General features: G+C 39.2%; 1 protein-coding gene across 1 annotated transcript in view; it reads right to left on the bottom strand.

The window, feature by feature from the left end:
* LOC148018475 (RNA-binding (RRM/RBD/RNP motifs) family protein) overlaps nucleotides 1-12,368 on the bottom strand; it is a 55,873-nt gene that overhangs the window by 27,726 nt on the left and 15,779 nt on the right. The window contains exon 3 of the mRNA XM_087662160.1: nucleotides 6,628-6,695. Within this exon, the coding sequence (XP_087518286.1) occupies nucleotides 6,628-6,695 (68 nt within the window). The remainder of the gene's footprint in view (nucleotides 1-6,627; nucleotides 6,696-12,368) is intronic.

Genomic DNA, 12,368 nt, shown 5'->3' with positions numbered 1-12,368 from the left:
GCCCATCTGCTTCAAGGAGACAAAGCCATACCAATGAAAGGAGCCGATCAAGAAGTCCAACTACTTCTAAGAGGCAGTCCCATTCTACTTCAAGACAAAGAAAGAGATCACGTCGAAGCTCATCCTCTTCTTCAAAGTCATCTAGCGCCTACTCTAATGGACCCTCTTCTAGTGACGAAGAGTCACACCCTTCTCGTGGAAGACCTCATCATCGTCAAAGGCGTCGACATTCTTCACCCTCGTCTCCATCTTCATCCCCATCAAGCACTTCATCATCTTCAACCTCAAGATCCGGGCATGGACGAAGGTATAAGAAGAAGAAGAAGACTAAGTCACTATCTCAACTTCAAAAGAAGATCAAGTTCAGTATATATGATGGTTCCTGAAATCCTGATCTTCTTCTGAAGTTTATTCATCAATTTCAAATTTTGTATGGTCGTGACAAGTATAAAGAAAAAGAAAAGATTAAGTTTGCAACTTTACATTTGACCGACTTAGCCCATACTTGGTGGACGGGGTTGGAATATGATCATGCTGCCCCAAAATCATGGCGGTCCTTTGTTCGCATGATATAAAGCCAATTTCTTCCTGTTCATTTCAAAAGAGATGTAAAAATAGAATGGGATCGGCTTTGGTAAAGGAAAAATGAGTCACCTGGTGACTATACCAAGAGATTTTGGCAGCTACTTTTGAAGGTCCAACATTTCAATAAGATCAGCAGTTCGGAAAAGCTTAGGAAGTTTCAAGGAGGTTTGCATTTTAAACTTCGTATTGCTCTTAATCATTATCATTGTTCTAGTCTCAGGGAACTCACTGGCCATGCTAAGACATGGGAAATGGAGCACAATGGCAACAAATCATTCCAAAAGAATGATAACAAGAGAGTAGCTAATGATGAGGAGTATTCAGCTCCAAATGAAGGACAAAAACAGCGGCAAAAGCAGCCATCAAATCAAAAGAAGATGAAACCCTATGCACCTCCTAATTCTCCTCAATTTCGCTCCAATCTATACCCACAAGCAAAGCAACTTTCCGAAGAAGAAAAGCAGCGCTTCATGAAAGAATGGAAGTGCTTTAAATGTGGACAAACAAGCCACATAGTGAAGCAATGTCCAAACAAAGGACAAAGCAAGGTTTCTGACAACAAGCCTAAGTCGCCAGTGAAAATCAATGCTATCAGTGATGTAGTTGCAAACACAACTCACACTCCAGAGATGCGCAAATTATTAAAAGCTTGGGGACAGTTGCAAGGTAAGCAAGCACTATTCTTGATAGATCTTGGGGCGAATGAAAATGTCATTTCCTTGCAATTAGCTAAAGAGCTTGGATTAAAAAATGAAGAGATAGACACTCCGGCAGAAGTTCGCCAAGCTTTAAATGCCGATGAAGGTGACACAGTGAAGACTGTGACACCCTACATTGGCAAGCTCAAGTTTCAAATTCAAGGCTACAGTGACAAAGATACCTTCTGTATCGGAGACCTTGATGGTTGCGATGTGATTCTTGGCATGCCCTGGAATCATAGAGAGATTCAACCATCTTCTCTCAGAAAAAGAAGGTAGAACTCACCAACAAAGGCAAGAAGTATGAGATCCAAGCTGGAGTTTTTGGAGACACCATACCTATGGTAAGCCATATGCAAGTCTCTAGAGCAATTAAGGATTGTGTTCAATGTTGTTTACTTTATGTCACTGATGTAAAAGATAATATGAATGCTGAAAACCAAAAGCGACTTCAGCTCTTGGAAAAGTATAAAGATTGTTTTTCGGAAGATCTTCCTTATCAGCTTCCCCCAGAAAGGCCAGAAGACCATCATATTGATATTATTCCAGGCAGTTCTCCTTCTAATATAGCACCATACCGTGTGAGCCGTCCTCAACAAGAAGAAATCAGAAAGCAAGTCGAAGACCTACTCAACCGTGGGCTAATTAGGCCAAGTAGCTCACCATTTTGTTCACCGGTTCTTCTTGTTCTAAAGAAAGATGGCACATTCAGGATGTGCATTGATTATCGAGCCCTCAACAAAATCACTGTGAAGAATCGATTTCCTATTCCCAGAATTGACGACATTTTGGATCGTCTAGGAGGCTCAAAGGTTTTCAGCCGCATTGATCTAAAGAGTGGTTATCATCAAATTAGGGTAATACCACAAGATGTACACAAAACTGCTTTCCGCACTTTATACGGTCTTTATGAATTCTTGGTGGTTCCTTTCGGATTAACCAATGCACCAGCCACCTTTAATCGAATGATGGAGCGCATCTTTAGAGAGCATCTACAATATGTCGGTACTTTCTTTGATGATATTCTTGTCTTTAGCAAGAATGAAGAGGAGCATCATCAACACTTAGAGATTGTTCTACAATTACTTCAACAAAATCAACTCTTGGTAAATGGTAAAAAGAGTGAATTTTTCATGCATAAAATAAATTACCTTGGGCATGTCATCTCTTCTGAAGGGATTCAGATAGATCCTGAAAAGATCAAGATAATCCAAGAATGGCCTCATCTTCATGATGTACATGAGCTGCGATCGTTTCTTGGCTTATGCTCTTATTACCGCCGCTTCATCAAGCATTTTGCACAAATGGCTTCTCCACTTCATGACTTTACAAAGAAGAAGACCTCTTTCCAATGGAAGGAAAAAGAGAAGAGAGCCTTCACAAGGCTGAAAACAGCTCTTACTTCTGGACCTGTTCTTATCATTCCAGATTTGGTAAAACCATTTGTGGTGGAAGCAGATGCTTGCGGTGATTATATTGGTGCAGTGCTAAATCAAGAAGGCCATGCCGTAGCCTTTGAAACCAGCCGTCTAAATGATGTGGAGAAAAGGTATGACATTTATGAAAATGAGCTCTTAGCAGTGGTTCATGCTTTGAAGATATGGAAACATTATCTCTTAGACAATGAATTCCATCAGAGCTTGAAGTATTTCAAGACTCAAAAGCATTTGCAGGAGAAACATCCAAGATGGGAAAATTTCTTGTCTATGTTTCATTTTCAAATTATGTACACTCCACGGAAACAAAATGTAGTTGCTGATGCACTTTCTAGAGTGCCTCGCATTGCAACTATTACAGTGGCTCATCATGAAGATTTTCAAACGATAAAGAATACTTATGATGAAGATACTGATTTTGCAGCAATTTGGTCAAATCTACAGTAAGGAGGTTCTCATCCAGATTATTCCATCAAAGACGGTTACCTTCTCATGAACAATCGCCTTTGTGTTACTCTTCCTGTTCGACAAAAGGTGCTTAAAGAAAGTCATGAACCCCCTTATGCAAGGCATAGAGGGAGGGCAGCCACTCTAAGTGCAATTGAGCGCTACTTTTATTGGCCAACATTGCGAAGAGATACACATAACTTCATTGAGGCTTGTTTAGTATGCCAAAAAACCAAGTATGATAGGTAGAAAACTCCAGGATTGTTGCAACCTCTTCCAGTGCCCAAAGATCCATGGAAATCTATCACAATGGATTTCATCTCAGGTATTCCAAGAACACCTCAAGGTCATGATATGATTTGGGTCATAATTGATCGATTCAGCAAGCAATCACATTTAATTCCATGCCATAAAACATTGAAATCCGCACAAGCTGCAAAACTTTTCATTCAACATATCTTCACATTACATGGTATGCCTTCTGAGATCATTTCAGATATCATTCAACATATCTTTAGATTACATGGTATGCCTTCTGAGATCATTTCAAATAGAGACTCCAAATTAACAAGTAACTTTTGGCGTGCTTTATTTGAGAATTTGGGAACCACTTTAAAGTTCTCCTCAGCTTTTCATTCTCAAACTGACGGCCAAACAGAGGTGATGAATCTCACTCTTTTGGATATGTTGAAAGCTTATGTTAGTGAACATAAGTCACAATGGGAGAAATATCTTCCATTATTGGAGTTTGCTTACAACAATACAGTGCACTCATCCACAGGGAAAGCTCCAAATGAAATAGTACAGGGTAAAGTGATTCCTTCTCCAATTATTCGCACTAAAGATAAGATTTTTGCTGCTGATGAGTTTGCTTCAGATTTAAAAACAACAATGGATCAAGTTCAAGCCACTATCAAAGTTGCCTAAGAGCGACAAAAGAAGCAAGCAGATAAACGAAGAAGACCTTTGGCTTTTGAAAAAGGTCAATATGTCTTGCTAAAGTTTGATAAAAGCAGGCTCAAATAAGGTTCCAATTAAAATTCATCTTTTCCAAAGCTCTCCAGTAGATACTTTGGACCCTTCAAAGTGATTAAGAAAATAAATGAAGTTTCTTATCGACTTGAGCTTCCTGCTCATTGGAAAATACACAATGCTTTTCATTAAGTTTGCTAAAACCTTACATAGGACCAGAACCAAAGGAACCCATTATTGAAGATCCCCCAAAAGTTGAAGAAACAGAGCAACTCTTGGAACCTGAACAGATTTTGTTTCACAAGGATCGAACCACAAGAAGTGGCCTTGTGACACGAAAATTCTTACTAAAATTCAAGAATCTACCCACAACAGATGCACAGTGGGTAATGAAAAATTCATGAAGGATTACCCAGACATTCTTCAACCATATCAAGAAGCTTTTCAGCTGAGGAGAGCTGAATAAAAGCCAGAGGGCTGTCACAACTCTATAGAAACAGAATTTGTATCCTTTTTCATTAATTTGTCTATATAATGATTTATTAAATTTGTTTCCTGTGCACTAATTAGATATAAAGAAAAGTACATTGGAGCTAGCCACTGATGAGTGGTCACAGGTTATGGTGGACCCACGCGCTAGGTTAGAGAAAAGATAGTTCACACTTCCATCTATATGGCCCGATTGGGCGCCTGTGACAAGAACTCACGCATATCAGGGTTAGACTCGCACACAGAAAGGATTGATGCCTTGAAGTATGGGCTAGATCCGCCAGAACAGACAGTTACAATCAACAAGATGGCATGATTATGAAATGCTTGTACAATGTGCATGTATGGGCTGAAAGTTTGAAATGCATATTTCTTTGCATAGGAAAGTCACATGAAGATTTTGATACCGTTTTTGCGATGTACACGGAAAAAGCTTTCATATGACACCATTATTGGGGGGAGGGGAGGGGGGATCTCTAAATTTTAGGAGGTTCCTAAATTTTAGGAGCCTCGAATTAGCCTAAAAATGCTAGTCCTAAAAAATAGGAATGTCATTCTAAAAATAGTAAATTCTGTACTCTGACTGTGCTTACTAAATTTGGTTGTTTCTATTCTTGACAGTATTCAGCCCAAAAAATAAGGCCATAGAGAAGAGACAAGTGTCAAGACACTTGTCACACAAGTTTCCAAGTGTCCCACCACTTATCACATCTCATGACATGTGGCTGGACACTTGTCTTGTGCTACTCCACTTTCCCCTTTTGTACTAGCTCTTTCCTCTCCTATAAATAAGAGCTCGTTTTTCTTCATTCAGCATCATTTTTCTTTGCTGTAAACTCGTATACAGCACCCACAAATAGCCAGAAACTGGCCCCATCCATCCCCATCATCATCCCCCACTTTTCCATTATCAAATTCCTCCATATTCCCTCTTCTATCACTGCTGTTTTACACGACAGCAAGCCTATAAATTCATTACAGCACCTCCTTCTCAAGCTCTTTCTTCCATTTTAGCAACAAGAAGCAAGCTCTATCCATGTACTGCTGATCAACAATGGAGAAAGGTTGATTTCCCCTCTTTCTTCTCTCATACTGTAAAGAAATCAGTTCTAATCATTGCATAATAGATAATGCACGTGTGTTTGTACATCTTTGCATGATCTTGTAAGAGTGAGAATTATTTCTCCTCACTCTCAGGTTGATTGTAACTGAGCTCTTCCCTAAGGGACTTGGGTTGAGCAGAAATACATTCCTTCAGGGAGGGGGGGGGATCTTCAACCCTCAATCTTGTCTCCATTACTTTTACATTTTCATGGCTGTAATTTTGTGAGTAATTTTCATTTTCAGCTTTAAGTGTTCATTCTCTTTTATATTAAATCTCGAAAACAAGTAAATATCATAATTCTTAAGCATACTACGTTGTTCGGGGTGTTTACATAGCTGCTACAGTAGCAACATGTACTTATCACGCAACTGGGCCACAAATAATTGTGATTCACCAAGAAAAAAGAGCCTGGCATGAAGAAGGAAAATATAAGTGAAATTGCCTTAAAGTCATACAAAATTGTTAAATCTAGTCCAACAATGTCTACCACTTTAGAAGTTTAACTGTTGTCCATCATGACAAAAGATAATGTGACATGCAAGACATTGAGTGGGAGAGATGGAAGTGCCTTTGGTCACCATACATCTGTCCATTACTCCCAGTCCTGTCCCACTTCTACCCCAGAAGCAGGAAACCTTTGCATGTGCCAAACGGCTTCTGCAGCTAAGCACTCAGATACAAATGTATGACCACTCCAAATCAACCTAATAGCATTGTTAAGAATCATGCAGTAGCAAGTCTAACAACCCTGCAAGCCTAAACTTTCACCTTATAAAGACATGAGTAAGACATAAATTTATCATCAGCAACTTTGAAATTCAGAACTTACACAAACATATACCCAACTAAATCAAAATAGAATGATTTGTTTGATATATCAAACCAAATGAATTACCCATAGGTTCTCCATTCAGCATTTCGGCAACCTTCTTAGCCACTTTCTTATCAGCAAACTCAACCCAGCTATCATCAAAAGATAAACATGAAGTGAGAACATATTAGACTGAGTAAAATACAAACAAAAAGCAACACTCCGATATCACATTGTAATCTAATAACAGCTGCCTCAATAATTCACCTACAATATGTGCAGATAAACAAATACAAGCATGCATCGTACTAACAGGAAAACAGAAACATAACCTCAAATTTCTGAGAGATTAGGCTCATGTGCACTTCGGATTGTTACCAATAACAAATCTCCAACTTTCTCATTAGACAAAATAACTTCCTAAAATATTGCAATAATTGACCAAAATGCATACATCACCAATTGACAACAAATACTCTCGTTGTGGCTTGAGACTAAATGATCCATGTTCACTTCTCTCACAAGAACATTCAGTTGTGCAAAGATGAAGAGATATTGAGTGCAAAAATGTGAATAAAGAGGAATGAGAGCCCAAAAACAATGTTTGTCACTGCCAAACAGGGAAAAACTACATGGCAAAGCCCATTGGGTAATATGCAGGAGAGAAGGGCTGAAATAGGTGGATGAAGCCAAGAACAAAGGAAAGTAGAAGGGTCTATGAAGTTGTCGAGCACCTCAAAACCAATTGATGTTGCTCTTTTTGGCTCCATCTAGCTCCCCAATTTTGTCCAACTCAACTAAGTAGCCGCAGGACTATCTTGCAAAAGGCTTCATTGAACCATGTCCATCCCCACAGGGCACACTTGTTCTCCTTGCTAAAAAGAAGGATGGTTTCACAAGGACGTGAAATTTTGTTTGCTTTGCTTAACAATCGGATTAATTTTTAATCAAATGTTTTAAGTATGTGTTGCACATGTGAAGTGCAACTGAGATTATTTCATATTTATGAGCCAAGGACTTGAGCAAATCAATGGATGTCAAAGGCAAAAGTTCTCTTAAGTAATGTTGCATGGATACTGGGCAGTATTTGGTGTCCGAAATTGGCCTAAGAAATTTTATTAGCCATAAAGGTCACTTGGACACTAGGGATTTGGCATTTAATGATACCTAATGCCAATATGGGGACTAAAGAAAACTTAAGAACACTTGGGAGATGAATCGGCCTAGCCAATTTAATTATTGGCTGGTCACACTAATTTTATGGGCACTAAAATAATTACTAAATTAATTTACAGAATTTTAAAGTTGAAAATTAATTTAATAATGCAAACAATGCTGAAATTTTGTGTTTGGAAAGCTGCCACTTGGCAAAACTTGCCCATGCAAGTGGAAAAGACATTTTTGAGATTGGGGGAGGGGAAAGAGAGGGTCATTCCAGCCTTGTGCAAGCTAAGAGAGACAAAAAGAAGGTTGCCATAGCTGCTACAATAGTTAACATGCCATTTCTAGCCAGCAAGAGACCCTCCAAGAGTTGGTGACATGCCTTGAAGAGACTCCAGCAATAGGTGACAGTAGCTTGAGGGCTATTTCAGTCAAACTAACATCATGTTCGGTGTGTTCCATCAATGGAGACAGCTTTTAGGGCTATCTAAACAGGGCAGCAAGTGATTTCTTCTATTTTCTCATGATGGAAGTCTGAATTTTCTCTCTATTCAACATTATCTCTCATTTTCTAGCCGTTTCCCAGCCCGACTCCGAAGATTTCAGCATTCTAATCCATAGAGTCTGAGAGATTGTATTTTTCTCTGCTGTAAACCCTAATTTACAGCTAAATTAGGGTTTGACAACCACCTCGGAAAGCGTGCTAGGATATTGAAGCATCAAATCTTGAATTTTCAGGGCTGATAATTAATTCTTAGAAAGATTCAAGTGAGGGACCAATCAACGTTCAAATTTGGGATAAATTTCATTTCCCAAGGAGTTAGTGAAGGCCAATTGTCCAAGTAAATCAAGGGGCAAATCAATTTGAAGAAGACTTGCTGATTATTGTTGATAGCAAGGGGCTTTTGGATTGCGATAGGGATTGAATGAATCTCATTGTATCCAAATTCAATTGCAATTAAAGATAAAGAAATACCGAAAGGGGCACTAGTTTTGGGGCCAACAAGGTGTCCAATGTCCAAGATTGATAGGTAAATGTTTATGTTTCAACACTTCATTAATTATTGCTTGCTGTAATTAAGCTATAATCAAGCTATTACCACACTTCCACGGAAGGAAGGCCGGTTTCATGGTTCCATTGTCGGGATACCTTCAAATCCTTTGAATTGGTGGGCCCGAGGCACCTTGTAAGTCAAAAGCTTTGCATTATTGCTGAAATTGTGCTCAACTCTGCTGATTATAGGAAGTATTTCTTCACACGGTGATACAGGATCAAGTGGTAATGATGCATCTCAATTTGCTTCATTCACATGGTGAAGGGGAAAATGCAATGCATGATCTTGGACAAGGTTCTCAGCATGGACAGCAAGCTGAAAATGTGGAAAATGACCCAAATTTTGGGACTTCCATGCCTCAAGATGCTGATGACCAGCAAGATGGTGAAGAATTTGATGATAGGTTCAAAGATCAAATGAGGATAGCAACAAATCTCTTTGTTGAATTGGCAAAGAATCCTCACTTTACCGGATTCTTGAATGCCCCAAAGAAGGACAACAAAGGCAAAGAGAAAAAGACACCTTCTAGGAAATGCCTAAGCCTCCATTGGAAGAGCCCAAAGTTTCTCATCAACACAAACAATCAGTACTCGTGGGACAACAAGTGCAAATGCATGGGCCATGGCCAAGTTGATAGTGCAAATCCATGGGAATATGGACAAAAAGGTATTCATGCAAATGCAAACATGGGACAACAAGGATACTTTGGTGGTGCCACCATTTTTCATGCAATGCTTGGTCAAGGACCGCATATGGAGATGTATGGCACAAATCCCTATGGTATGCAATAGCCAATGCATGGTTCTCAACACCCAATGTGTCCGAGTATGTAAGATGGAGTGCGCAATCCCATGTATGGCAACATAGGCATGATGCCTAGGGCACAAAGTGGACCATATGGAAATGTATATGCACCCGCTAGGGCTGTTGGAGCACAAGGATTCAGTGCTGGCCATGTAAATGCATCTGATAGTGCTGGTTATCATGGAAATGCAGCAAGTGCACCCTTTTTGCAGCAGCCTATTTATGATAACTTGACTCCCATAGGTCCAATAAAGGACTATGATGAGGGTGGCAAAAGTGTGAAGTTTGAACCTATCAGTGGTGCACAATATAGGATGAAAGCTCTCACTTTCATATAAAAATTTATGTAGCCTATTTGGGAGACAACTCCACAAAGGCATCTAAAATTCTCAAGGCAACTGTATTTTTGAAGGGACATGCATTACAATGGTGGTCTATATTTCTTATTCGGGGAAGAGCACCTATCACTTGAGTTAAGTTCAAGCAAATGTTTGCTTCAAACTGGTTGAAAAGAACATTTGAAGTGGACATGATGACAACATGGAACTAGTTAGATACAAAAGATTGCAAGAACTTGGACCAGTACAATAAGAAGTTTTGGGATGTTTTGTTGCCCGTTGCTTCTTACCGGTCAATTTTCCTTCATGGGCAAGTGGAGAACTATGTATGTAGTTTGCCAAATGGAATTCGAGATTTTTGCATTAAATCCATTGCTTCCAATATGTCACAACTTATAGAAATCGGTACTACAGCTGATACATTGCTGCATGGAAAGGATGCAGGATTCCAAGATAGTGATGTCAAGTCAAATGTCAAAGAGGTAAAGGCTCAAAAAAAGAGCAAATATTTGTCGCATCTACAAACCTCACAACAATGAAACAACAAGCAAGACTACACATTGAACTTCTACACACTACATTCATTGTGTAAGAGTAATGACCATGGCCACCACACATGCATGATGCCAAATTGATCAACGTGTAATTTGAATCTTTGGTTATTATGGTAGACTCGACTATCTAAGCATTCTCAGCAATAATATCCAAGTACTACTACTATAGCATACCCATAGATTTATCCTGAAACAAGAGCCGAAAGCTTGTATAAAAATCTTACCATGTCTATATGGGCAAAGACATAGCACTTGTCTGTGGGGTTTTCCAAATTTTTGAAATCCTGTTTATTTTTTATTAAATATTTTGAGGGGAAAAGGCTAATGTTTTTTCTTCTATCTCAATATTATCTTCCTCTTTCTCTCCTCGTTCGGCTCTGATTTTTCTTATTCTTCCTCTTCTTAATCTTCACTAAAAGCAATTAGGCTCGTAGACAGCCTTATAGACACATTTCATGAACTTTTGAAAATGAAATTTACAACCACATCTAAAGCAGAGCGTAAGCACATGTCGAAATATCCCATTTAAATTCATATGTATTTTGCAAATGGAAAACACGATTTTAAACACACTTTTAAACACATTACAACTATAATTTTCACAGGCTATGAACTATGCTTTGAAAATAATAAAATAGAGACAGCAACTATTAATTGAGCATTGTTTATACAAATCAAAACCATATGTTGTAAGAAACTACATAAAATAACATAGCTTGCCAAAATAAAATGTAAAAACAATATAACCTAATTGTCATCTGACTTCAAAGAACCACTAGTGGCAAACTCAACAAGTAACCGCTTATGTTCTGCTAACTTGAATTTCAAACCATCCCCTTCCTTAATGGAAAACTTCCGAAGCTCAAAGTCGAGATTGATACACCGAGTACGTCTCACATTGCATAGCTGTCAATGAGATGACTCCAATGCTTAGAGGTGAGGGAAAAATACTGCATAGCGGTCAATGAGACGACTCCAATGCTTAGAGGTAAGGGGAAAATGTTGTAACTGAGAGTGGAACTCAGGAAGCAACCCCTCCATTAACTCAACATTGGTTGTGGCATTGCAAGCTCTCCATTGACAAATGTGATCAAGGTGAGCTAATTAAGGGTTTAACATAGGCTCAAGATCAATTACTAGGTTTCAAAGTCCCTTCGATTCAAGCAGATATTCCATGAAGTTCGACCAAGTGGTGAAATTTGACCTGTTGAAACGATTCTTACTGTGAAGGCATTCTTGGCTGAAGCAACAAGAGTGGTAGTACTGTAAGAAAGACAATGTAGACAGGGGGGACAAGGCAGGTAGGGTGGGGAAGTGGAGTGCACTTGGGAATGAGCCCCGGAGTGCCCACCATGCATGTGGAAAGTGTACAAAGTGGATCCAAATGTGGTCATGGACTGGGGCATGGTAATCACATGAGTAGCCAATGGAGGAGAGATGGGACATGTGGAGTAGAAGATACAAATCCCTCCATAGGAGTGACCCATGGAGTGTGTGATAATGCACCATAAGCAAAGGATAGAAATCCCTATATCTATAAGGCCAATGAATGGAGAGAGGAGTGACTAGGGGTAGTGAGAGAATGCCCATCACAACCATCCCAAGGTGAGAAGAAGTACTCACTTGTGGATATGTGGAAGGCACAGAGTTGAGGGATAGCATTCCCCCTAATGATATACCATGGTGCAAAGAGGTATTGAAGTGAGGGTAGGTAGAATATGCTGTGGAGAAAGAGAAGTGCTAGGTAAAACCAGCCTTCCTCCTCGAATACGTGGTACTCACATAATTTAACACTAATTACAACAAGTTTTAATTCGCATAAATTGAAATGCACACTCTACCGCTTTAATCTTGGACAATGGACAACTTGTTGGTCCCAAAATTAGAGTCCCTTGCGATATTTCTTTAGCTTT

The sequence above is a fragment of the Lygodium microphyllum genome, chromosome 21 (assembly GCF_053477565.2).
Source record: "Lygodium microphyllum isolate KBCC chromosome 21, Lygodium_microphyllum_v1.1.10, whole genome shotgun sequence".
NCBI classification, from domain to species: Eukaryota; Viridiplantae; Streptophyta; class Polypodiopsida; order Schizaeales; family Lygodiaceae; genus Lygodium; species Lygodium microphyllum.
The sequence above is the reverse complement of the archived record's forward strand: the minus strand, read 5'-3'. Positions and strand labels throughout refer to the sequence as shown.